Raw genomic sequence first — 27,895 nt, forward strand, 5'->3', positions numbered from 1 at the left:
AAGCTCAGTAATTTGAGAAGTTCATACAATTAGAAACTAGCAGACCTAGGTCTGGCTGATGTGAAGCTTAGGCTTATTTCTCCATCCTATGAATTCATTTTGTGATATGCTTTCATCCTAGGGAAGAATATTAATGGGATTAAAACATACATGAGTCTAGTAAGAAACAGATCAGAGATTCAGAAGTGAGAGCTCTAGATGGACTTAAAAGGTAATCAGAGTTCTCTCAGTACTTAACAGTTCCCTAATGGATCTAATTAATGTACAAATGCAGTCTGTTTCGGACTAGTAAACAATTCACAAAAAATATTATAACTCAATTCAAATGTATAAATCAGATAAATGATAAAGTATTACAAAACAAAGCTAGCGACTGATAAAGCACCTCCTTCAAAGACAAGTCCAAGTTGGCTCTACTCATGGCATCTTCCCTGGCTGTCCCGGACACTGATTATCAATTTATAGCACCCCTTCAGCTCTAGTGCAGCTCTTATATGGATTAGACAACTGCAAATCTGGTACGTTTTTTAAAGCATCAGTTGAGAGATAAGAAGAAATTGGGTTGGTTTGTTTCCCAAACTCACAAAGTTAACTACCGGTGGTTTCAGAACCAGAACCAAGAGCCCCTAACTAGTCCGTGTTCTTCCTGGCACCCAACCCTACCCCCTGCTGCTGCTCTACAACCTGGTACTGAAATCCATAGCTTCCACTTTTATGAAGGACTCAGTTTCTGAAAAGTGAAGCGCAAAATGAACTATCGTGCACTCAAGTGGAAGTCAAGTAATTCTACTGCTAAAAATCGCCCCTACTGCTCACTCTTAAATTTTCTACTACAGCAAAATAGATTTTTTAAAAATTTTTTTATAATGTTTTTTTTTATTATATTATGTTAGTCACCATACAGTACATCCCTGGTTTCTGATGTAAAGTTTGAGGACTCCATCAAGATAAAAAGCAAAATAGATTTTTAAGTAGTCTCTGCTCAAGGAATGGCTTCTACTAGAGCAGGAAGAGAATAAAAACAGTTCATGTCTAGTCATCACGGATGAAATCAAAGTAGATTCTACTGCTGTATATAAAGCACCATTCTCTATATGACATAATCATTTACTTTTTTTTACAATAGTAGTATAAGGAATCAAAATATGGTTAGTAGTTTTGTAACATTTCAATTTTAATTATGAAATACTTTAAATATGTAGATATGTATTACATATGACATGACTTGATCACACAATTTAATATCAGTAATTAAAAATATTTGTTTCACGAGCACCTGGGTGGCACAGTCAGTCGAATGTCTGGCTCTTGGTTTCAGCTCGGGTCGTGATCTCGAAGTAGTGTAATTGAGCCCCCTGTCTGGCTCCACGCTCAGCATGTAGTCTTCTTCAGATTCTCTCTGCCCCTCCCCCACCCTCTCAAATAAATAAATAAAATCTTTAAAAAAAATTTGCTTCAGATAGCCATATCAAAAAAAATAGGCTTTAGAGCTAATTGTATTATTGCATTGAAGTAGACATACTTAATTCCAATGCATGTTTTTGACTATTACTACATCTGAATGTATCCATAAAATGTTATAAATTTCTTAAATATTTCCAAAAATACTTATCTCCATGTGTCCTTTTACATTTAAATTTTAATGTCATATTTTTGAGATGTATCCATATAAATAGAAGTAGTCCTATGTCATTCATTTTAACTGCTTGATTGCTTTCCATTATACAAATTACCACAGATTACATATCTGTGAGCTTTGGCCAAATGCCTTTTATTAGGTTACAGCAGAGAATGTCTCCCCCTAGGGCACAGCTCAGGAAGGCTTGCACTCAGTATAAAAGAATTGGGGTCCTTATGCTCAGGAATCCTCTCCCATAACACAGGACACTGCACGTGTAGGTTGTCACCTAGTCCTCTTCATGAGGCCATGTGGAAATTGAAAATTAGAGTTCTGCTTGCAGAAATTCATTCTGATTATTTTCTTCACTGGGGGAGGAGGAAGAAAAGCTCATCTGCAATGAGGCTTTGTTTTTGAGATCTATTATCGGCTAAATTGTGAGAACATCTTCTAGAAGGGATTGGATTTCTTTTGGCAGACACATTAAGGTATCAATAGACACAGATTAAAATTAATGTGAATTTGTTGGCTTGGAGCTTCTGAGCAAGAAATCTGTATCTAAACTGTAAACCTATGTTAAATGAAAGCCCAAGATTTCCATTTTTCAGGTAAGATATTTTATTGACCTGTCCCAGATCCTATGCAGAAATCAGTTTCTCTTCATCTTGTTGCATCTGTAAGTATGTCTCCCAGGGTAGTCCTTCAGGGACAGAGAAGACTTCTAGGGATCAAAAGTTTTTGCAAAGGTCTCAGTTCCAACTTTGCACTTCAAAAAGGAAGAAGACCCGCCACAGAGTGGGCCCAAAAATCCAATCCCCAAGCAGACGTGGCAACAGCTCAATAGTCATTCTTCTATGTTTTGGTCCCACCTTCACTTTAGACACCATGGAGATTCATTTCAAATGACTTTGAAGGGTTGTTACAATATTTGACTTGCCTAATTTCCAAAAAAATGTATTAGGTAATCACAATTACCTAAGATTTTTAATATATAGAACAGAGATTCAAATATAGCTTCAAAACTTGGCATTAATGTAACAATGAGCTACTTTACTTGTTCTCTAAGATGAAATGAAAACTATACCCCTATTTCTTTATTAGCCGTGTTTCTAAAGGAACTGCCTTTAAAACTATGAGAAACAAACTGAGGGCCTCAGAGGGGAGGGGCGTGGGGGAATGGGATAGACCAGTGATGGGTAGTAAGGAGGGCACGTATTGCATGGTGCACTGGGTGTTGTACGCAACTAATGAATCATCGAGCCTTACATCGGAAACCAGGGATGTACTGTATGGTGACTACCATAATATAATAAAAAATCATTAAAAAAAATAAAAAATAAATAAAACCTTATACTAACATTAAGCTACAAAAACTGGTTCTAATCTACATATCTGCATTTATTTCATTTTAACCAGTGACTATACAGTAAAAAGCTAGAAAGGATTTATTATACTAAGTTATTCATAATAATAAATTTCATTTAGAAAAGTAACAGCTCTCTTAGTATGGTGCATGAGGTGGGCCTTAAAGTGTTATTTGTCACATAAAACCATTTGTTATAATGGCATTTACCATATTAGAATTTGTCCTGTAGGTCATTAACATTCTTTCCCATATGAGTCATCTTCGACTATCTCAAGATAATATAAGGTAGCACATTTTAACTTCAATAGGTAGTAATGTTTAAGAATATACGGTGTCGGGGTGCCTGGGTGGCACAGCGGTTAAGCGTCTGCCTTCGGCTCAGGGCGTGATCCCGGCGTTATGGGATCGAGCCCCACATCAGGCTCCTCTGCTATGAGCCTGCTTCTTCCTCTCCCACTCCCCCTGCTTGTGTTCCCTCTCTCGCTGGCTGTCTCTATCTCTGTCAAATAAATAAATAAAATCTTAAAAAAAAAAAAAGAATATATGGTGTCAATATAAAATTTTCTTATGACATTTTGTATAACATTTTTAATCTAATAAACATAACAGAGATTTACCAGAGGTGACTCTGTAGTTTTAGAATCTTCAAAGTTTGGCCTCTCGTGCAGATTGCTAAATTCCAAGGATTCTTTGATGTCCTGAGATAATTGCTCCTTAATGGAAGGTTTTTCTAAATCTATACTTGGCAAATAATCCTTGCTCTCAAGTGATACGCAGGAATCACCAGACTTTTGATTACTTTTCATATCTATCATTTTCTCCTTGAAATTTCTTTCAGAAAAGCTGCTTTCCCCTAATTTCTCAATGGCAGGAGAATAAACATCAGGATCCACACTGATGTCAAATTTTGCATTTGAAGTTCCTGCTGTTGAAAACAATTATTTACAAAAGTTAAATAAGCTGATTAGACTGTTAATAAACCAAAACTTCTGTGGTATAAACCTTTATCAATAAGCACTATTTTAGCAACATTTCTTTACTGAGATCTCAGTGGTAAAATACTTTTACTCTGCTTATGTTTATAAATGATAATCATAATTACTGATGTATTCAAACCTTGATGAACCAGACTAATGGAAAAAGGCAAGATTTTATTTGTAATGAAATTTCAAAATTGATGCACATTTTTATTTCAGCCTGTGGTTCAATTCCCCCCTTCCCACATCCTCTCCCACTCAAGTTTTACAATGGCAATTTATGAAAAATAATGCAGAGAGAACTGAATTTCCACATTTTGCCTCTTTTCCTTAGCATGCCTGGTGATGAGGTGAGGGCAAGGGGAAATCTGAAGATGAAGGAACAGTACAAGTTAGGGGCACAGAAAATGTTTCAGCTGGGACACCTGCCTCTGGAAAGCTACAAAATGAGCAAGATTATATTAGTCACCACCTCCTTATGTCTGCTTTAAATAAATGAGTTTCTTTAGATCATTGGTTTTCAACCTTGGTGCACAATGGAATCATCTGAAGGTACTCTTTAAAATTGTCAAATGTATATAAAACTTCAAATGTATATAAGCCTGACCCCAAACCAATTAAATCAGACACTGGGAGTGGGATTCAAGCACTGTTTTTTTCCACCTCCGTCCACCAAGTTCTCCAGGTGATTATAATGTGCAGCCAGGGTTGTGAAACATTGGTCTAAATTTTAGAAAGAATAAAAATCCTTTAACAATTTTTGCACCATACTGCACTCATTTTAAATAAAAATATGTATATTGTTATCCAGACTGAATATAGCTTCATCTGATTATCTCTATGCTCTTTCCAATATAAATATCTTATCTCTATAAATAGATGGTATAAAATAGTAAAGGCTATGACTAAAATACTATCCAGTGATGTAAATTCTGCCTTGCTGCCCAAAGGACTTACTCGTTGCAATCAAATGTTTGTATCACTTGGCAATTACACATAGTATTTAGAACCTCCATTTCCAACAACTATCACCTCTTAAATCACACAAGTACTATCAGAAATACAGTAACTTGTATATCAGAGAAATACTTTTACAAGTAAAACTTTATAAAAGCTATTCAGTTTAAGGAAACTTCCATTAAAATGCTGTATTTTCTTCCTAAACTTGAATAGAAATTAGTTGATTTTTTTGGTACAAAGAGTTGCCATTTCCTATACATAAATGTCTATAACTAACCTCTGCAGTATTTTTGTAAAATTGCAAAACTCCATTATTAGGATCAGTTGATGCTCAAGAGGGGACAAAGCAGCATTTTAATAATCTTTAAAAATGTGATGCAGAAAGTATAGGTATGATTTAATTTAGTTTATTCATTGGAAGTTCCATTAAGTCATAAAAATCAGATGCCTTGGCTCAACATTTGAAAATCAATTAATTTGTCACATCAATAGGCTAAGGAAGAAAAATCACAGGATCATATCAGTAGATGCAAACCAGAAATGAAAGGGAACTTCCTCAACTTGATAAAGATATAAAAAGCCCTAGAGTTAACATCATACTTAATAATGATAAACTAGATGCTTTAATCCTAAGATCAGGAACTAGTTAAGGAGCTCCCCTCTTACAACTCCTTTCCAACATCGCACTACTAATAACACAATACCATTAGCAAACAAAAAATGAAATACTTAAGAATGAACCTAACAAAATACGTATAAGAGCTATATGAGGAAAACTACAAATATCTGATGAAAGAAATCAAAGAACTAAATAAATGGAGAGATAGTCCATGTTCACAAATAGGAAGACTCAACATTGTCAAAATGTCACTTCTTCCCAACTTGATCTATAGATTCAGTGCAACCCCAGTTAAAATCCCAGCAAGTTATTTTGTGAATATTGATAAACTGATTCTAAAGCTTATATGGAGAGGTAAAAGACCCCGAAAAGCCAACACAATATGGAAGGAGAAGAACGTCACAGGACTGACACTACACAACTTCAAAAACTACTAAACAATTATAGTAACCAAAACAATGTGGTAATAGTAAAAGTATAGAAAAATAGATCAATAGAACATAATGGAGAATCTATAGATAGTCCCACATAAATACAGTCAACTGATCTTTGCCAAACAGCAAAGGCAAAGTGATAGAGAAAAGACAGTCTTTATAAGTGATACTAGAACTAGACATCCACATGCCCCCAAATTAATCCGGACACAGACTTTCCACCCTTCACAAAAATTAACTCAAAAGAGTGACAGACCTAAATGGGAAATGCAAAACTGTAAAACCCTTAGGACATAAAAAATCTAGATGATCCTGGGTATGTTAATGACATTTTAAGATACACACCAAGGACAGGATCCATGAAAGAAATAATTGATAAGGTGAATGTCATTAAAATTAAAATTCTGTTCTGTAAAAGACACTGTCAAGAGAATGAGAAGACAAGCCATAGACTTAGAGAAAATATTTGCAAAACACATATCTGATAGAGTACTGTTATCCCAAATATTAAAAAATCTAAAATTTCAACAGTAAGAAAGTGGAGAGTTCAATTAAAAAGTAGGCCAACAACCTTAATAGACACTTCATCAAAGAAGATATACAGATGGCAAATAAGCATATGAAAATCTGTTCAACATCATATGCTATTGGGGAATTGCAAGTTAAAACAACAATGAAATCTATTCCACAATTTTTGGAATGACAAAAATCCAAAACTCTGACAATACCAAATGCTGGCAAGAATGTGGAGAACAGGAACTCTCATTCATTGCTGATGGGAATGCAAAATGGTACAGCCACTTTGGAAGACAGTTTGGTGATTTCTTACAAAACTAAACATATTCTTACCATGTGATCTAACAATTCCAATCCTTGGTATTTATCCAAATGAGTTGAAAAGTTATGTTCAAATATACATGGATGTTTATAGCAGCTTTATTCATAATTGCCAAAACTCAGAATCAACCAAGTTGTCCTTCAATAGGTGAATATCTAAATAAATTGTGATACACCCAGACAATGAAGGATTATTCAGTACTAAAAAAAAAAAAAAGGAGCTATCAAGCCATAAAAAGACATGGAGGCACCTTTAAGTGCATATTACTAGGTGAAAAAAGCCAATATGAAAAGATTACATAGTGTATCATTCCAGCTCCATGACATTCTGGAAAAGGCTAAATTATAAAGTAAAAAGATCAGTAGTTGCCAGGAGTTAGGAGGGAGGGTGGTAACACAAAAAGGCAGGGCACAGAGTATTTTTAGGGCAATATAATGATTTTTTATGATACTATAATGGTAGATACATGTCATTATAAATTTGTCTAAGCCCACAGAATGTACAATACCAAGAGTGAACCCTAATGTGAACTATGGACTTTGGGTGATAATAGTGTGTCAACGTATGTTTGTTGATTGTAGCAAATGTACTACTCTCATTTGGGAAGTTGATAGTAGGACGAGCTATGAGTTTGTGAAGACACAGTGTATATGGGAACATTCTGTATTTCCTGCCCAATTTTGTTGTGAACCTAAAACTGCTCTAAAAAATAAAGCCTATTTACATAAATTATCTTTAAAGTAACACTTAGTGGGTATTTATATTCAGCATTTTCCCAAAGGTAACTGGAACACCATACTCCAGGTAGGTAAGAAAATATCTTTTTGGAGCCTTGTAAAGTCCTAAATTCCCATGTGGATATAGTTCATAGTTGGTCATAATAATTTAGAGGTTTATTAGTTGCAGATGTCAAGACCAGCAGGATTACCACAGATTATGGTTCTCTACTACCCAATCAGAAGGTAATCATCAGTTTTACAACTAGTTATTTTAAATAATGATCTTAAGTATCTCTCAAATCCTTCATATTAGATATATTTGTCTTTCTGAAAATCCTAAATAGATTAAACATAATATTTGAAAGGCAGATTAGAAACAATCTAGTTCCTATGTTTTAGTTTAGGAAAATGCGATCTAAGAAAGCAAGTGACGTGTTCAAGGTCACACAATGATTTAAGGCAGAAATGGAAATGAAATTTGACTCCCAGACCAAGATAATTTATTGTGACTGTCTTTAAATGGTGCTCTCACCATCTAGAAATTGAAACCAGACATTTGCATACAGCATTCTAATCTATAAATTCTAAGGAAACTACTAGTAACAACAATGTAGATATATAAATGTGACGATTTGTTTGGTTTGGTTTTATCAATTATGTGAAACTTTACATCAAATTCAAATATTTTGGGAGAAGATTTAATGCAAGGGAGGGCAACAGGGTGCCAATTAGATTTTCATTACTAAAATCCCACCCATGTAACCTTTGAAATGCTAGCTCAGTCCACAATAACTTTTAGAGACACCAGCCAACATTGGCTGCTTTCCTTCTGAATATAGACATTGTTGCCCATTGACTGAAAAGAGTATTTGCTAGAAAATTATTTATTTTCAACCAAGTTTTTCTAAGTATTAAATTTTCTGGGCTTAAAATGAACAGCATAATAGGTAAAGTTTCACATACTGCAATACCTACAGGTTTTATTAACTTGCCAACATTCATTGTTAATAATATTAATCCATAAGAAAAAAAGTTACCTTTTGAGTTATTTTTACAGTAAGAAGAGCTGTTGTTCAGATGAAGATGTAAGAGCTCTGTTTTTCCCTTGGTGAAAACATGATGTTGATGGATGTCAGTTTCATATAGAAAAGTGTTCTGATAATCATGAAATGTGCAACTTTCATGTTTCAGGACAAGCAAAAGAGAAGAGTTGAAAGAAATGATATAGAAAAGAAAGTAAAAAGTCCCATCTTATTAAAACAAATACAGTAAAACCTTTAGGGAATAGGGTTATTCACATTAATTTAATATTTTTTTTAACCTTACTGTGGACACATTCTAAACCACAAGTAACTAAATAGTATTATGGATTTTAAAGAAAGAGGCAACTGGGCCAAATCTGATTTAACTGAACAATGTCAAATGAAAACTTCTTTTAAAAAATATTCTGAAATAAGTTTGGTTCTTTATATTCTTTCTTCTAAAAATGGAGAGTTACCTTTTAAGCTCATTGAAATCTGATAAAACCAGGGTTTTATTACTTAAATAAACTTTTTGTTTGTCAATGAACTATCAGAGTCAAAAAGCCATATGTGATATTTATTTTCAATTTTTAATGATGGTTACTATATACTAGCATACATACAATTTAAATAACATTTTCTATGAATTGAATGATATATTCAATAATATCCAATATTTTTTGCAAGCTTTACATAGTACCACCATAAAAATTGATTATGTTCCTGTGTCACTTATGATTCTTTATGGTTCTTCTTAGAAAAGAAGAAACACGGGACACCCGGGTGGCACAGTGTGTTAAGTGTCTGCCTTTTGCTCAGGTCATGATCCCAGGACATGGAGTCCTGCATCTGGCTCCTTGCTTAGCAGGGAGCCTGCTTCTCCCCCTGATGGCTGCTCCCCCTGCTTGTGCTCTCTCTTTCTCTCAGACAAATAAATAAAATCTTTTTTTTTTTAAAGATTTTATTTATTTATTCGACAGAGATAGAGACAGCCAGCGAGAGAGGGAACACAAGCAGGGGGACTGGGAGAGGAAGAAGCAGGCTCATAGCGGAGGAGCCTGATGTGGGGCTCGATCCCATAACACCGGGATCACGCCCTGAGCCGAAGGCAGACGCTTAACCGCTATGCCACCCAGGCGCCCCAATAAATAAAATCTTTTAAAAAAAGGAAGGAAGGAACTCTATAGGCACCTCCAAACCCAAGATGCAAAACCAGTGCCAAACCATGATCAGTAACATTCTCTGCCTTCTGTAACACCCTACATGGAGGTCAAAGCAGGGCATGTGATAAGATATATAAAAGAATCAAATTAGAGAGCAGATATGTCATTCATTTCCTTAGGAATACAGTAGTCCATACAAATCTCTTATCTACTGACTAAAAGGTTATCTCCTGCCAAAAGCACATTTGCTGCTAGGTATCTGGGTCTATGTCTCCAAACATGGGGCTTTCAGGTCCAAGGGCATCCCTTAGGCCCACTGCTGTTCCAAAATGCTGATAGGGCCTGTGCTGATCTGAACATATAAACAAAAAATTGGTGTAGGGGCTACTTAATAGGAACTTCACTCTGCTCTTTACCCAATTTAATACTTTGTAGTCAAAACACATGAAACCCTAGCTAAAGTTTCAACAGCAAAGGAGTCCTTTTATCATTACTAACAGATACAGCTAGATATTATTTTTCACTTGGAAATGACAAAATTCTAAAAAAAGTTATAAAGTGAACTATTATACTTCACTTGTTTAATTTACCACACAGTGGTAAATTAATGTACCTAGTAAGTAATCTATAGTTTGGGAGTTCTTTTGTCTTTCAAACTAATCATTAATATATCTGTTTTTATTTAGGGTTCATAGCAAACTGAAATAAGAAAAATCCAAAGAGTATCTTTGGAGAAAAGAAGAAAGCTCATATGACATATGTCATCCTTGGTAAGCCATTTCAAATAATAACGCTGAAGTCAGAAGTTATCTATTAAGTAATCCAGATATTAGGTAAGAATATAAATGTATCATTACAGCCACTTTTCTAATTACTGAATGTTGGCAAATATTAGCAATATTGTACACAAATTTAAATGCGGCTTTAGTAGAATATATTCTAACATTGAAGTCACATGTTTTTTACATCATGAATTTCTTTTTTTTAATGTTTTTTTATTATATTATGTTAGTCACCATACAGTACATCCCTGGTTTCTGATGTAAAGTTCGATGATTCATTAGTTGCGTATAACATCATGAATTTCTCATTTAAAGAGATAGTTGATTTGGGGGTAGGTTTTTAATTAGCATCAAAAGTGAATTAGAAAGATCTTACCTTTGTTGACTGTCTGCATCTGCTAACTCAACTTTATAGGGCACTATGTCTCCTGGTTCTTCAAATTCCTCTTCATAAGTCTTATTAAATGCACGTAGTATAATATTAGTATGTTCAATAAATGTATTTTACATTAACCAGTTAACTTGTATGTAGTATTTAGAGAATTTTCTTCCTACAAAGAATGTCATTAGCTTTCTGGCTATGTGCCATAGAACATTAGTTCTAGAAGATCTAAACAAATTCAACAACTATTTGTTGAGGGCATTTGCTTTGTCAGCCATTTTATCACTACTATCACACCTAGAAATAACACTAACAGCCATTTGATTATGTAACTACTGAGTGCCAAGTAGGCTAGTGACTGAAATGTTTTTAGTTCTCTGCATAGCATGTTATAAGCTTACTCTGTGCATCAACAAAACAGAGAGAAACACACATACATATGTAAGCACACGTGCTTATTTGTTAAATATCTTAAATTTATCCAGAGGAGAATTAAAATGTCTCTAGGCACACATGCACATAGAGGAGAAGCTATTAACCGAAAGAAGAAAGTAGTATTTAAAGAGATATTTCTTCCCTTCTAGTCTTTTTCTGTGACAGCCACAGGGAGAGAATTATCAAGGACAAGTAGTACATTTAGCTACCAGATGACTAGAAAGTCAGAAATGTGCTAAGTTTGTCAAAACTTAAACTTTCAGCATAAGCTCTACCCCTGATTGGCTCAAGCTCCAGTTGATTCTACTTTGTATCTTCTAGAGGTTTGTATTCAAATTATTATTATACTAAATCCCTTAAATATTATTACTATTTTTCCTTTAAATAGAAAATAATATTAGATGACATTCAAGAAATTACATGTATACAAATTATATTAAATAGATACCATATTAGGAGACTAATTTTTGCTTAAAAAGACTAGTAACATAAAGAACTAAATAAAACAAACACTAAACTACATTTCTATAAGCTAAAAGTAGTACATTTCCCACGCTACATGCTTCCAAAAATGGCACAGTATCAGTACAGCTCACAAATTTACTGCCTACATTAAAGATAATACTGTTTTATTCCTTTCAACATATTTAATTCAAACTCTTGTAAATTTCCTTTCCAACAATATTGAATTATGAAAAAAGTCTTGTTGAAAATACTATGTAGTTGTAATTACATGTTATGAATTTCTTGTTTATTAAGTAATAGAGTAGTCATTATGCACTTACATCATCCAGTTCAACTATTTTTAGAGATGGCTCAGGTCTCTCTATGTTTAATTCTTCTACTGGCAGAAAAAGCTCTGGGTATTGTACTTTGGTCTCCTCAACTAGGATATAAGATTAGGAAATAATATCATCAAAGAATATACTTCACCTGATAATTCCCTATCTTCAAATAACATAGTCAACAATAAAAGAATAATGTTCTCTTGTGCATCCACACTGATATGTAAATGCTATCAGTTTCCCCAGCTCAAGTTAAAATACACATTTTCTTAACATTCAGTGTTTAAATAAACAAAATGATTTATTTTAAGGCAAAGTAAATCTATGGAATGGGAAGAGGAGTGTGCTTGAGTCTGATCTAGAGATAAAGAGTGCATAGCCCAGTTGAGGATAACATAGTAAAAAAACCAAAAGCAGATGCTGACTAATGTTTAGTGTGTAAAATTTGAAATAATAAATTAGAAAATATCTAATCAAGTCTGAACTAACCATCACTATCTTCATCACTTTCATTCTGGGAACACTGTGCCTCACTAGCAGTTTTACATTGAGGTATGAATGTATCCGGTAGCATGTTTTGAAGTTGCTCCTGTGGTGTTCTACAAAACAAGAAAGAAGCATTATAAGACTAAAATTTATTATCTGAAATTTTCCCAGATGAGGTCTGGATTTATTTCACAATCGAGTGAGTATGCAAAATTAATGATGAAACCAAAGCTGTGCCTCTAATTCACAGAAGTATGATTGCATAATAGAATCTTAATCTACTAAAATAATTTTGTAAACCAAATTAACATCACACAAGATTTTTCTTTTTTTTTTAATTTTTATTTATTTATTTTTTGAGAGAGAGATGAGCACAAGCAGGGTAGGGGCATAGGAGAGGGAGAAGCAGACTCCCCGCTCAGCAGGCAAGCCAGATGTGGGGCTCCATCCCAGGACCCTGGGATCAGGACCTGAGCCATCCAGGCACCCACACACAAGATTTTTCAATTTCAGGTCCTACTATTTTTCGTTTAGGATGAAAATCCAAGTTATGATAGAAGTCAGTGTTCTTGCAGAAGCCACCTGGAGTCCATGAAACATACTACACTATTTAAAAAGCTAATTTATGTGGGCCCCTGGGTGGCTCAGTTGGTTAAGTGGCTGACTCTTGGTTTCAGTTTAGGTCATGATCTCAGGATCCTGGAATCAAATCCTGCATCAGGCTCCACACTTAGTGGGGAATCTGCTTGAGGATTCTCTTTCTCCTTCTCCCTCTGCCCCTCTCCCCATCACGTTCTCTCTTTCTCTCAAATAAATAAATCTTTTTTTAAAAAAGCACTGATTTATGAATGTGTGTTATATATTACAGCCTAGGTAATGTGTTGATAAGTACTAAGGGAACCTAAAGACATTCTTTTAAACTTTCACCAAGCCAGTAGGGTGATAAAATCTGCTCCCACAATATGAACATAGTATGTTCTGGCTGTCCCATTTATCACCCAATTAATGAGGTCTGATATGGCCCATCTCGTATAGAAGGCAATGAAATACAGGAATTCTCAAAGGTCAAGATTATGCATCTGGTTCCAGAGGATAGTCCCAAGTTATTGAGAAGGTGGCACTTTTCAATCAAGAATATAAGTAGCTACAGCCCTTCCAGACCATAACAGCTCATGGAGTCGTCATGTAAAAGTCAGGGCCTTCTTAATGATAATAGTATGTAGCATTGATACAAAGCTTAAAATGTACCAGGCTCCACTCTAACTAATTTGGGGTATTAAATATTCATAGGTATGTTAAATAGGCACCAGTATTATCTTACTTTTACAGATGAGAAAACTGAGGCACAAAGAAGTAAATCAACCTGTTCAAAGTCATTCAGGTAGTAAATGCAGAAGAGAATTTGAACCCAAGGAGTCCATCTCCCCAAGTCAATGTTCTTAACCATTACTCTATATGGCCTCTCTCCCAGTTTGCAAAGGCAATAAAATTTGATAATCTGGCAGTCTATGGCTAACTGCATTTTCCCAATATATGTAATGTATATATCAGAACACTCCAAAATATTTATAAATTATTCAGCTTTGTGTCTTAACAAATTTGATGGGTGTGACATCTTACATCTATAATTTAATTAAGTGATGAAAAACATTAAAGAGTAAAGGTCAAAACAAACTGGCACCTGGGCACCAGAAACCTCTTTCCAGTTTGACACAGATATACTGTACAAAAAACTCAATCATAGATGCACACGAATGTACTTTTATCCAGGACTCCTCTCTGAAGTAAAAATTTACCTAATTTAATGAGCAAAGCCCTGAACCAAGGCTTATACTCCAGACAACAGAGTATTGGAACTACTGATTGCTTATTCTAAACTACAATATTTTGTAGACCAAGATATTTTACAGGATTTGCTCACAAACAAACTACTAATTAGTCAATGAACTAGGTCTGTATTCTGGCTTTTGGGACCTTGGCACCATTCCTTGCTTAAAAGGTCATGCCACATAAATAAAGGGTGAAATATCTTTTAGAATAAGATTTCCTCACCAGATTTTCCTCAAAATTTAAACAAATATTTATTGAAGACTGACTAATTGATGGGTACACACTACTGAATGTCATACCTAAAAGACTGTTATGGGCATTACACTTTACAAGAGATATAAACAGCATGGACAGCAGTTGCATAGGAATAACGAGAAGAGTATTTGAATGAACTTAAAGCCCTGCCACATAAACCACAAGGGGATACAACTATATACCTAGTAAAATGACCACCACTGGAGTTAAGATGGCAGAGGAGTAGGAGACCCCTTTTTCAGCCGGTCCCCTGAGTCGAGTTGAATAGGTACCAGACCATCCTGAACATTAACGGAATCAGCATGAGACACAGGAGATCTGGATCTCTACAAATGAACATCTCCAGTGCTGAGTATTGAGGTAGGAAGCGGGGAGCCGCGAAACCGTGCAAGATATTGGAAGATAAATGGAAGGGGGAGGGAGCCACCGCGTTCGGGCGCCGGGAAGCGGTAGCCACCTGCACAGAGGAGTGAGCGGTCTCACGGACCAGCACCCGCGAGAGAGCGGACTGAGACCATGAGCCAGGGGACACATGCCACCAGACTGAAATGGAGCTCCAGTGTGCTCACTGGAACCAGACTGAGACCTGGAGCTCCGGGAGTGTGCAGGGGTGGCTGGCAGCTAGCAGCTGGCATCTAGCAGCTGGCGGTGTTAGAAACACAAAGGACAGAGGAAGTGAGGGCTGGGACGCCCGGTGTGGGGCGCAAATCCCGGGACACTGCAGGGCTGAGCAGCACCAATAGAAACAGAGGTAAAGTGGCCAGAATATCAGTGGAGAATGGTCCACGATCCCTCTGTTCTGAGACAGAGGCTGAGATTCAGCCACTGCTGCTCTGACTCTCAGAAGAGGCACAGCAAACCACCAGCGAAAGCCGCCAGAGAACAAAAGCCTGGAAAGACCGGCTCACAGTATGCCCACCACCATCCCCCCTCGCAGGGGACACAGAGACGCTACCCAAACAGGGTTGCCTGAGTATCGGTGCAGCAGGCCCCTCCCAGAGAAGGCAGACTGAAAAATCAAGAAGCCCACATCCCTAAGATCCCTATAAAACAAGGGCTCACGGCCTGGGTCCCGGTCAATAATTTGGGCTCTGGACAACCCCGCAACCTCTCCTCATCATAATGATGAGAAGGAGAAATCCCCCACAGCAAAGAAAAGACAATGAGTCTGTGGCCTCTGTCACAGAACTAATGGTTACGGATATAACCAAATTATCAGAAATGGAATTCAGAGTAACAATGGACAAGATGATGTGTAGACTTGAAAAAGTATTAACTAAAACGTTAATGAGAATATAGAATCTCTAAGGGTGGAAATGAGAGCGAATCTGGCAGAAATTAAAAATTCTGTGAGCCAAATGCAGTCAAAACTAGAGGATCTGACAGGCACGGTGACTGAGGCAGAAGAACGTATTGGCGAATTGGAGGATGGGTTAGTACAAGAGAAAGCTAAAATAGAAACTTGGCTCAAAAAAATCCAATCCCAAGAATGTAGGTTACGGGAGATTACTGACTCAATGAAACGTTCCAATGTCAGAATCATCGGCATCCCCAAGGGGGTGGAGAATAACAGAGGTCTAGAAGAGATATTTGAACAAATTGTAGCTGAAAACAACCCTAATCTAGCAAGGGAAACAAACATTCGTATCCAAGAGGCAGAGAGGACCTCTCCCAAGCTCAACCACGACAAACCTACACCACATCACGTCATAGTGAAATTGCAAATATTAGATCCAAGGATACATTATTGAAAGCGGGCAGGACAAAGAAATTTCTCATGTACCAAGGCAAAGGCATCAGAATTACGTCAGACCTGTCTACACAGACCTGGAATGAGAGAAAGGATTGGGCGGGGGGGGGCATTTTTAAAGCTCTTTCAGAGAAAAACATGCAGCCAAGGATCCTTTATCCAGCAAGGCTGTCATTCAGAATTGATGGAGAAATAAAGAACTTACAGAATCGCCAGTCATTGACCAATTTCATAACCACGAAACCAGCCCTACAGGAGATGTCAAGGGGGTTCTATAAAGGTGAAAAGGCCCCAAGAGTGATACAGAACAGAAAGTCACAATCTATAAAAACAAAGACTTTACAGGCAACATGGCATCTTTAAAATCATATCTCTCAATATTCAGTCTCAATGTAAATGGCTTAAATGCTCCCATAATGACACAGGGTTGCAGATTGGATAAAAAGACATGACCCATCCATGTGCTGTCTACAAGGGACTCATTTTGAACCTAAAGATGCATTCAGACTGAAAGTAAAGGCATGGAATACCATCTTTCACGCCAATGGACCTCACAAGAAAGCTGGGGTAGCAATTCTCATATCAGACAGATTGGATTTTAAACTAAAGACTATAGGTAGAGACACCGAAGGTCACTATATTATTCTTAAAGGATGTCTCCAACAAGTGGATATGACAATTGTAAATATATATGCCCCCGAAAGGAGAGCAGCAAGATACACAAGCCAACTCTTAACCACAATAAAGAGACATATAGATAAAAATATGTTAATAGTAGAGGACCTCAACACTCCACTATCAGAAATAGACAGAATACCTATGCAAAAAATCGACAAAGAAACAAGAGCTTTGAATGCCATACTCGACCAGTTGGACCTCATAGATATGTATAGAACACTACACCCCAAAACCAAAGAATACTCATTCTATTCTAATGCCCATGGAACATTCTCAAGAATAGACTATGTTCTGGGACACAAAAAAGGTCTCAACCGATACCAAAAGACTGAAATTATTCCTGCATATTCTCAGACCACAACGCTTTGAAATTGGAACTCAACCACAAGGAAAAATTTGGAAGAAACTCAAACATTTGGAGACTAAGAACCATCCTGCTCAGGAATGATTCAATAAACCAGGAAATCAAAAATCGATTTAAACAATTTATGGAGACCAACGAGAATGAAAACACAACAGTCCAAAACCTATGGGATACTGCAAAGGCAGTCCTAAGGGGGAAATACATAGCCATTCAAGCCTCACTCAAAAGAATAGAAAATTCTAAAATGCAGTTTTTATATTCTCACCTCAAGAAGCTGGAACAGCAACAGAGGGACAGGCCTAATCCACGCACGAGGAAGCAGTTGACCAAAATTAGAGCTGAAATCAATCAGGTAGAAACCAGAAGTACAGTAGAGCAGATCAACAGGACTAGAAGCTTGTTCTTGGAGAGAATCAATAAAATTGACAGACCACTGGCAAGACTTATCCAAAAGAATAGAGAAAGGACCCAAATTAATGAAATTATGAATGAAAAGGTAGAGGTCACAACCAACACCAATGAAATTGGAAGGATTATTAGAAACTTTTATCAACAGCTATATGCCAATAAATTAAGCAATCTGGAAGAGATGGAGGCCTTCCTGGAAACCCATAAACTAACAAGACTGAAACAGGAAGAAATTGATTTTTAAGAGGCCAATTAATTATGAAGAGATTGAGTCAGTGATAAACAACCTTCCAAATAACAAAACTCCAGGCCCGGACGGTTTTTGGGGAATTCTACCAAACATTCAAAGAAGAAATAATACCTATTCTCCTAAAGCTTTTGAAAACATAGAGACAGAAGGAAAGCTACCAAACTCATTCTATGAGGCCAGTATTACCTTGATCCCCAAACCAGGCAAAGACCCCAACAAAAAGGAGAATTACACACCGATTTCCCTAATGAATATGGATGCCAAAATCCTCAAGAAGATCCTGGCAAATAAAATCCAACTGTACATTAAAAGGATTATCCATCATGACCAAGTGGGATTCAGCCCTGGGATGCAGGGGTGGTACAACATTCGCAAATCTATCAGTGTCTTAGATTTTATTCAGAAACAAAAATTTAGAAACCATATGATTCTCTCAATTGATGCTGATTAAAACCCTTCAGAGTGTAGGAAGAGAGGGTTCATTTCTCAAGACCATAAAAGCCATCTATGAAAAGCCTACAGCAATTATTATTCTCAATGGGGAAAAGCTGGAAGCCTTTCCCTTAAGATCAGGAACACGACAAGGATGCCCACTCTCGCCACTATTATTCAACATAGCACTAGAAGTCCTTGCAACAGCAATCAGACGACAAAAAGGGATCAAAGGTATCCAAATCGGCAAAGAAGAAGTCAAAATGTACTGTATGGTGACTAACATAATATAATAAAAAATCATTATTAAAAAAAAAATGTCTCTCTTCGCAGATGACATGATACTCTATATGGAAAACCCAAAAGAAGCCACTCCCAAACTATTAGAAGTTATAGAGCAATTCAGTAATGTGGCGGGATACAAAATCAATGCTCAGAAATCAGTTGCATTTCTACACACGAACAATGAGACTGAAGAAAGAGAAATTAGGGACTCCATCCCATTTAAAATAGCACCAAAAATTATACGTTACCTTGGAATTAACTTAACCAGAGATGTAAAGGACCTATATTCTAGAAACTATAAATCAATCTTGAAAGACATTGAGGAAGACACAAAAGATGGAAGAATATTCCATGCTCATGGATCGGAAGAATTAACATAGTTAAAATGTCCATGCTACCCAGTGCAATGTATATCTTCAACGCTATCCCGATCAAAATACCGAGGACATTTTTCAAAGAACTGGCACAAATAGCCCTTAAATTTGTATGGAACCAGAAAAGGCCCTGAATCACCAAGGAAGTGTTGAAAAGGAAAAACAAAACTGGGGGTATCACAATGCCGGATTTCGAGCTGTACTACAAAGCTGTGATCACAAAGAAAGCATGGTACTGGCACAAAAACAGACACATAGACCAATGGAACAGATTAGAGAACCCAGAAATGGACCCTCGGCTCTTTGGGCAACTCATCTTTGATAAAGTAGGAAAAAACAGCCGGTGGAAAAAAGACAGTCTCTTCAATAAATGGTGCTGGGAAAATTGGACAGCTACATACAAAAGAATGAAACCTGACCACTCTCTCACACCATAGACAAAGATAAACTCCAAATGGATGAAAGACCTCAATGTGAGACAGGAATCCATCAAATTCCTGGAGGACAACATAGGCAAGAACCTCTACGACATCGGCCACAGCAACCTTTTTCATGATACATCCCCAAAGGCAAGAGAAACAAAAGATAAAATGAACTTGTGGGACTTCATCAAGATTAAAAGTTTCTGCACAGCCAAGGAAACAATCAAAAAAACCTAAGAGGCAGTCCACAGAATGGGAGAATATATTTGCAAATGATGCTACAGATAAAAGACTGGTATCCAAGATCTATAAAGAACTTCTCAAACTCAATACACGAGAAACAAATAAACAAATCAAAAAATGGGCAGAAGATATGAACAGACACTTTTCCAATGATGACATACAAATGGCTAATAGGCACATGAAAAAATGTCAAAATCATTATCCACCAGGGAAATTCAAATCAAAACCACACTGAAATACCACCTTACACCAGTTAGAATGGCAAAAATTGACAAGGCAAGAAACAACAATTGCTGGAGAGGATGTGGAGAAAGGGGATCCCTCCTACATTGTTGGTGGGAATGCAAGTTGGTACAGCAACCCTGGAAAACAGAGTGGAGGTCCCTTAAAAAGTTAAAAATTGAGCTACCCTATGACCCAGCCATTGCACTACTGGGTATTTACCCCAAAGATACAGGCATAGTGAAGAGAAGGGAGTTCTCAACATTTGCTGCAACATGGATGGCACTGGAAGAGATAATGCTAAGTGAAATAAGTCAAGCAGAGAAAGACAATTATCATATGATTTCTCTCATCTATGGAACATAAGAACTAGGAAGATTGGTAGGGGAAGAAGGGGATAAAGAAAGGGGGTAATTAGAAGGGGGAATGAAGCATGAGAGACTATGGACTCTGAGAAACATACTGAGGGCTTCAGAGGGGAGGGGGATGGGGGAATGGGATAGGCTGGTTATGCGTAGTAAGGAGGGCACATATTGCATGGTGCACTGGGTGTTATACGCAACTAATGAATCATCGAACTTTACATCAGAAACCAGGGATGTACTGTATGGTGACTAACATAATATAATTTAAAAATTTTTTTAAAAAGAGTAGATATAAAGCAGAAGGTTTGGAGTGTTACAAGTTGAATGTTTAAAAGTATACTATACTATATACTAAAAAGTATACTATATACTAAAATCACTAATGAATTACTTGTCATTCAAAAAAAAAAAATGACCACCACCAAACAAACAAAAAACCCTGAAAATACCAGGCTCTGTTGAAGTTAGAGAGCAACCAGAAGTCATACATTGAGGGAAAGGACACAAACTGTGCAGCTGCTTTGCAGAAATGGTCAGAGAGTTTCTCATAAAGATAAACATCCACTTACTATATGATCTAGCCATCTCAGTCCCAGGTATTTACCCGGGGAATTAAAAACTTATATTCAAGCAAAAACCTATCTGCAAATCTTTCTAACCCGTTTAGTCATAATTGCCAAAAACTAGAAATCAGCAGGATGTTCTTCAATAGATTAATGGATAAACTGTACATCAGGATGATGAAATCTCCCCCACAATAAAAAAAGAATGGATTTTGATTCACTGAAGAACACAGATGACTCTTAAATGCATTTTGCTAAGGAAAGGACACAAAAGACTACATATGGTGTGGTCTCATTTATATGACATTCAGAAAAAGGCAAATATGTATGGATAGAAACAGATTGATGGTTGTCATGTGTTGAGGAAGAAGGGCTGAGTACAAAGGGGAAGCAAAAGGGAATTTGGGGGCAATGAAAATGTGGTGTTTGGTACTATGGAGAACACTTGACTCCAGGCATTTGTAAAAACCCACAGAACTGTATACAAGTTCATGCTATTCAAATTTTAAAAAGTACTTGGGATATGGACATAACCCAGTAAATGGCAGAACTACTCTAAAGAAGATGGGGAAGAAATGAGGGCCACGGCCTCAGTAACTTTGGAGAAAAAAGATTCTGACTGTATAGTGTAGGCTAAAGATAAAAAGCACCGCACACAAACAATGCACTGTAGTGTATATACAGAGAGAGTAGTGTATATATACACATATACACACGGGATGATAAATGAATAAATATATCATAGATAATGAAAGCCAAGGTTCTCACTGTAGGTGAAAGAAACTAAAAATAAGCAAAGGGAGAACGTGATGCTGGTTTAGAGTCAGAGGTATGAGTACACTCATGTTTACTTTAACAGATATTCAGGTAGATAGATACAGAAATATATTTGGCTGTATGTTTATAGTGGGTAAGTATACATACATATATTTCCTAGATGATCTCTGGGAAAACCTAGGCTCTGTGGTACCTTTGTAGCCATGAACATACCTATAATCCAGATCTTGGTTTTTGAATACCATTTTCCAAATAATTCAAATAATCAAGATTATTTGGAAAATTTATTTCTGGCCTAGGGCACAAAAATGCATCTTGGGTGCCAGAAAAATGAAGGATGTTACAAGCAAACCAACCAATAAACAAAAAAGGATGAGACTATGTTGAAAGCAGAGAGGAGTCAACCTGAATCAGCTCTCAAGCCAGGAGCCATTTGAGTCACAAAATAAGTAACAATAGTATGGGATATCAATCCAAAAAACAAAACACATATCCATGCGTCTACACAAATTAATAACTGAGTAAATAAATGAAAGAGGGGAAGGGATAGTCTTCCTTGAAGGATTCTAATTAATAAGTATAGTAGAAATGGAGGAAACAGAAAATCCCTAGCTATTCTGCTTCTGGCAAAAGCCACTGATATATGAAAATTAGTAGAGGAAAGTTGAAGGAAAAACAGGATTTTTGTATCACCTCAAGGTATCTCCCCTAAAACCTTTATTACTTACTATGATATGAATGTACCCCCTCCCCAAATTCCTATGTTGAGATCCTAACACCCAACATGATGGCATTAAGAGGTGGGGTCTCTGGGAGGTGATTAGGTCATGAAGGTATAGACCTCATGTGGGACTGATGCCCTTATAGAAGAGAGCCAAAAGAGTGATGTGAGGACACAGCAAAAAGATGGCCTTCTATGAACTAGGAAGCAGGCCATCACTAGGCTCTGAGTATGCCAATATCTTGATCTTGGACTTCCAACCTCCAGAACTCTGAGAAATAACTCTCTGTTGTTTTCAAGGCACCCAATTTATGTTATTCTGTTACAACATCCCAAATGGACAAAGCCAAAAATTGGTACCAGAAGTGGGGTGCTGCTAAAAATGTGGAAGCAGCCTTGGAACTCACTGATGGGTAGAGGCTGAAAGAGGTTTAAAGTTGGTACTAGAAAAAAATATATACTGCTATGAAAGAACCCTTAAAGACAATTCTGGTGAGGACCCAAAAAGAGGAGAACAGAGGAAAAGCCTCAGTCTTCTTACAGAATACCTAAGTAATCCTGAACAGAGTGTCAGTAGAAATATGGATGGATGGTAAATGCCATTCTGCTTAGGTATCAAATGGAAATAAGAAACATATTATTGGATACTGGAGGAAAGGCAATTTTCATTAATAAAGTGGTAAAGAACTTGGCTGAATTGTGTCTATGTCCTGGTATTTTATGTAAAGTAGAACTTACAAGCGAAATTATTTCTATGGCTGAGGCAATTTCTAAGCAAAGTATTGGAGGAGAGGCTTGGTTTCTCTTGACTGCTCATAGTAAAATGCAAGAAGGGAGAAATGACTTAAAGACAGAATTATTAATCAAAATATAAGCAAAACTGAAATATTTGGAATATTCTCAGAATATACATATTGAAAAAGAATGAGAGGGTCTATTCAGGAGAGAAGAAGAAGTAAATGGCCAAAGGGTCACCTGACAGGGAGATTAATCAGAGTCGTCCAAATAGAAGTCATGACTTTTATCAGAGACAATGGAAAAAATGACCTCCAAAGGCAATTAAAAAATCATCAGGGCTATCCCTCCCACTTCAGGCACAGAAAGCTCCAGGCCACAAGAGCACCTATTGGGGCAATGCCTGGTGAAACTATGGGGGCAAGGAAGCCCTGGTAATCCCAAGCTAGAAAAGCCACATGATTTCAGCCCAAGGGAATCACAGGATGCAACCCCACATAGAGCCATCATATGAATGGGACCACACAAAGCCATAGGGGTAGAGCCACCCAAAGTCTTGGGAGCCAGCCCCTGCCCAGCATAGCCATAGGGACACTGCCTTAGTGTGTCTGGAAGGCAGAACCCCTACTCTAGTGTGTCTGGAAGGTGGGATCTCCATCCCAGTGGGCCTTGGAGTGCAGAGCATCAATGAAGAGGATAATTTTAAGACAAGGTTTAGTAGAATTTGCCCTGTGGGGTTTCAGACTTGCTTAGAACCTGCTACTCCTTTCTTTTTTCCTATTTCTCTCTTTTGGAATGGAAATATTATCCCATGCCTGTCCCACCATTATATTTTAGAAACACATAATGTGTTTGATTTCATAGGTTCATAGAAAGCAATTTGCCTCAGAATGAATCATACATTGAATCTTATCCATATCTGATTTAGGTGATATTTAGATGAGACTCTGGACTTTAAACGTGAGTTTATGCTAGAAGAAGTGAAACTTTCGGGGCTTTTAGGATAGAATGAATATATTTTGCCTGTGAGACTGACGAACCTTGCAGGGGCCAGGGCAGAAAGCTCTGTTTGGAGTGGTTCGTATGTTGCAATCCTAACTCCAAAGTGATAGTATTAGGAGGTGGGCCTTTGGGAGGTGATGGAGTCATAAGGATAGAGCCCTCATGAATGGGATTAGTGCCCTTACAAAAGAGACCTGAGAGAGTTCCCTTGCCCACTCTGCCACATGAGGACGCAGTGGGAAGGCCATCTGTGAACCAAGAAGCTGGCTCTCTCCAGATACCTAATCTGCTGGCACCCTTTACTTGGATTTCCCATCCTTAAAAACTGAAACATGAATGTTTGTGTACATAAGCTACCTGGTCTATGGTACTCTGTGTAATAGCCCAAGACATTATTTACAAAGGAAAAGAGTGAGTGTGCAGTGGAGAAACTCGGTGAGCACCACTTTAACCACGGGCTTAAAGGTTAACATACTGGTAATGAGATATACTGACAGTATGATCCTGTGATGCCACACACTGAGAAGGGCGCATCCTCTCTGTGTTATCCTTCCTCAAAATGCACAACCTCAATCTAATTATGAAAAAAAAATCAGATCCAAATTGAGTATATTCTATGAAACACCTGGCAAGTACTCTTGAAAAATGTCAGGGTCTGAGAAAAACAAGGAAAGACTGAGGAAGTGTAATGGATGAGAAGTTATGATTAAAAAAAAAAAAAAGGCAATGTGAGATCTGGATTGGATCCTGAAGTGGAATAGACAACAGTGGAAAAACTGATGAAATCCGAATAAAGTCTGTAGTTTAATTAATAATATTGTACCAATGTTAATTTCTTGGCTTTGATACATGCACTATGGTTATGTAAGATGTTGCCATTATGGAAAGCTGAATGAATGATATGTGGGAAATCTTAATACTGTTTTACAACTCCTCAGTATGCCTTATTTCAAAATTTAAAAAAAATTTAAACCTTGCCACATGAAAAACAGTTAAATGTGCATAGAAGTAGATAGTAACCTGTCAAACAAAAGTTTCAAGGAAGGTATAAGGGCTGACTTCAAAAATCTAAAGGAATGCCATGGAGAGGAAGAATTCGATTTGCTCTGTATTGGCTTAATTGGTAGAGTTGAGACCATGTTTAGAAACCAGTCAGAAACAAATTACAGCTCACTAAGAGGTCAGCAGGCAGAAATTTCCAAAGATGGAATGGGCCATCTCAGGGGATAGTTTTATATGATTGAAGGTGAAGCAAGGGCTTGATGACCACTCCTCAGGTACATTCTAGACAGGTCCTCCAACACATTGCTCCCCAAAATGCAGCTCAGAGACCAGAATTACCCACACTAGTATCAGCTGGGAGCTGTTAGAAATTCAGAATTGCAGAGTGTCAGGTCCCACCCAGACCTAGTGAAGAAGAATCTGTATTTTGCCAGTCTACCGGTGATTCACAGGCACAATAAAATGTGAGCAGTACTGCCATAGGGCAAAGTGAGCCTTTAAAGGTACCTCCCAATACAGATCTTATTTGATCATAAAATTGTAAATGACTCTAACATGTACCTAGTCGTAATTCTGGTCTGATATTTAATAGTTTAACTTTTAAACAATTTATGAAATGGCACCTCTAATGATATAGTCTTTGAATAAAATAATTAAATACTATTAATAAAACTATAATATTAAAGGTCTAATTAACTTAAAAGTAGATTCTGAAAGTAGAGCCTCAAAAGTTTATGCTAATGTAAAAAAATGAGAGCAATATCTTTTCAAAGTAATCTTTCATTATCACATTGTTTTTGCTATTATTCTTAAATTCTATACCATATTTGTGCATTTCCTCAGATGCACATTTGCATTTCTCCTAGCAAACTCTAAATTAATGGTGCATCACATACATAAATAAAATTTAAATTCTTATTAAACAGTAGAAGCTTCACAGGGATTTAATATTGCTTTAAAATTATTTATGCAAATGTGAAGCACACATATAAAATTGCTACAGAAAAGCATGTCACACAAGCCAGGAACATAAATAGCTTTTATATTTCTTATTAATAATGCAAGACTTCAGAAAATACCTTCTGTGTTTTTTAAGCCATAATTTTTCCATATAGGATAGACTGTCTTCTTTAAATTCAATGTTGAGTGGTTCTCTCCAAATTTTCAGATTAGTTTGTACTTCACATTCTTCCAATGAGTCTATAAAAATAAATATAATGTGCAAAATTAAGGTAATCTATAAATTACATCTCTCAATATACAAAACTTACCATTTTTGAAACAAATATGCTTTGATATTTATCTATGCAATCAACAGTTCTAGGTTTAATTAATGCAAATGTGTTAAATACTAGTGATTTATTAAATGACTGTATAGACAGTTTTCTTCAATAATCCCTTGAAATGAAAGAATCTTATGATTCATAAGGTTTTTAAAAGCAACCAATTCTCAGGGATGTACTGTATGGTGACTAACATAATATAATAAAAAAAAACATTAAAATAAAAAAATTTTTAAAAAGCAACCAATTCTTTTCAATGATAAATACAAACAGGTTCATTATATATTCTATCAATGCACACACACATAAAGGTATGTATTATAGCCACTGACAATAATATTTACATATTATGGGAAACAGAAAATAAATAACTCAGAATGGCACCTGGAGGAGACAACTGTCCTCATGAATTTATATCTACATGGCAATTCACTTCCAGATGCTTAAGATGTTTCTGAAGTACTACTAAATTAAAACCACTATTCAGAGATATTTAAAACTGATGGAGATTTCTGGGAAAGAAAGCAGTGTAAATCCAGGATTACCAGTCTCTCCACCTTCCTGGATACTATCCCTCTCTCCAAACTGATCATCATAGGAGGAGAAAAATTGCTGAAGGAGAAGAAAGGGAAGTAGTAAAGAGGAGAAAAATTATTTTCAAAGACTGAAATTAGAGATTAGTTCCAACTTCATACAACATGGCTGTTAATGAATAGCTTCCAGAACAGCCAAATGCAGAAACTAAATAGAAAGAAACCAAAATAATTTAAGTCACACTACCCCTATTCTTCCCAAAAAGTGGAACTGTGTTGAAGAAAGCAATTGGAGGAAGTACTGAGCAACACCTCCAGAATACACTAAACTGAAAGAATGGGAGTTAAGGATGTGAGCAAAAGGAGATCCCTCTACTATGGGTCCTCCTTTCCAGTGCAAAACAAAGTATCTCTTGATAGGAAAGCTGAAGCTAAAAATGAGGATTCACTTTTTTCTCTGTCTAGTCATAAAGAAGAGCCACTCTGCTTGAGAGATAACCCCCAGATCTATCAGGTGAGGAGGAGGAAGGAAGTAAAGCAGCTGACCTGTGATTCACTCTTCTCCCATTACCAATGGTACATCCCCAGGAAATAAAGATGGCAGGTGACCTAGGTTAATTTGTTTGTGAATATGTTAATAACTGGACCTTCTGGCAAATAGATTAATGATATTTATGGAAGCAGACTCTTATCTGTTTAATGCATTTAACAGGACAGCCCTTGTTTAGAATTACTTATAGAAAACATATCTAGGACACATGGATCTATGAAACATGTCCCCTTGAAAAGTGCCACAGAAGCTACATAACTAAGGT

General features: G+C 36.7%; 1 protein-coding gene across 1 annotated transcript in view; it reads right to left on the reverse strand.

Annotated features, from left to right (window-relative positions):
• Positions 1-27,895, reverse strand: part of ZBBX (zinc finger B-box domain containing) — a 91,403-nt gene that overhangs the window by 25,136 nt on the left and 38,372 nt on the right. Inside the window, exons 9-14 of the mRNA XM_087861371.1 lie at positions 26,344-26,464; positions 12,590-12,699; positions 12,101-12,201; positions 10,875-10,954; positions 8,569-8,708; positions 3,602-3,909 (exon numbers count right to left, since the gene is read on the reverse strand). Of these exons, the coding sequence (XP_087717497.1) occupies positions 3,602-3,909; positions 8,569-8,708; positions 10,875-10,954; positions 12,101-12,201; positions 12,590-12,699; positions 26,344-26,464 (860 nt within the window). The remainder of the gene's footprint in view (positions 1-3,601; positions 3,910-8,568; positions 8,709-10,874; positions 10,955-12,100; positions 12,202-12,589; positions 12,700-26,343; positions 26,465-27,895) is intronic.

This window comes from Ursus americanus, chromosome 4 (genome assembly GCF_024610735.1).
Source record: "Ursus americanus isolate L20-20 chromosome 4, mUrsAme1.1.p, whole genome shotgun sequence".
Lineage (NCBI taxonomy): Eukaryota > Metazoa > Chordata > Mammalia > Carnivora > Ursidae > Ursus > Ursus americanus.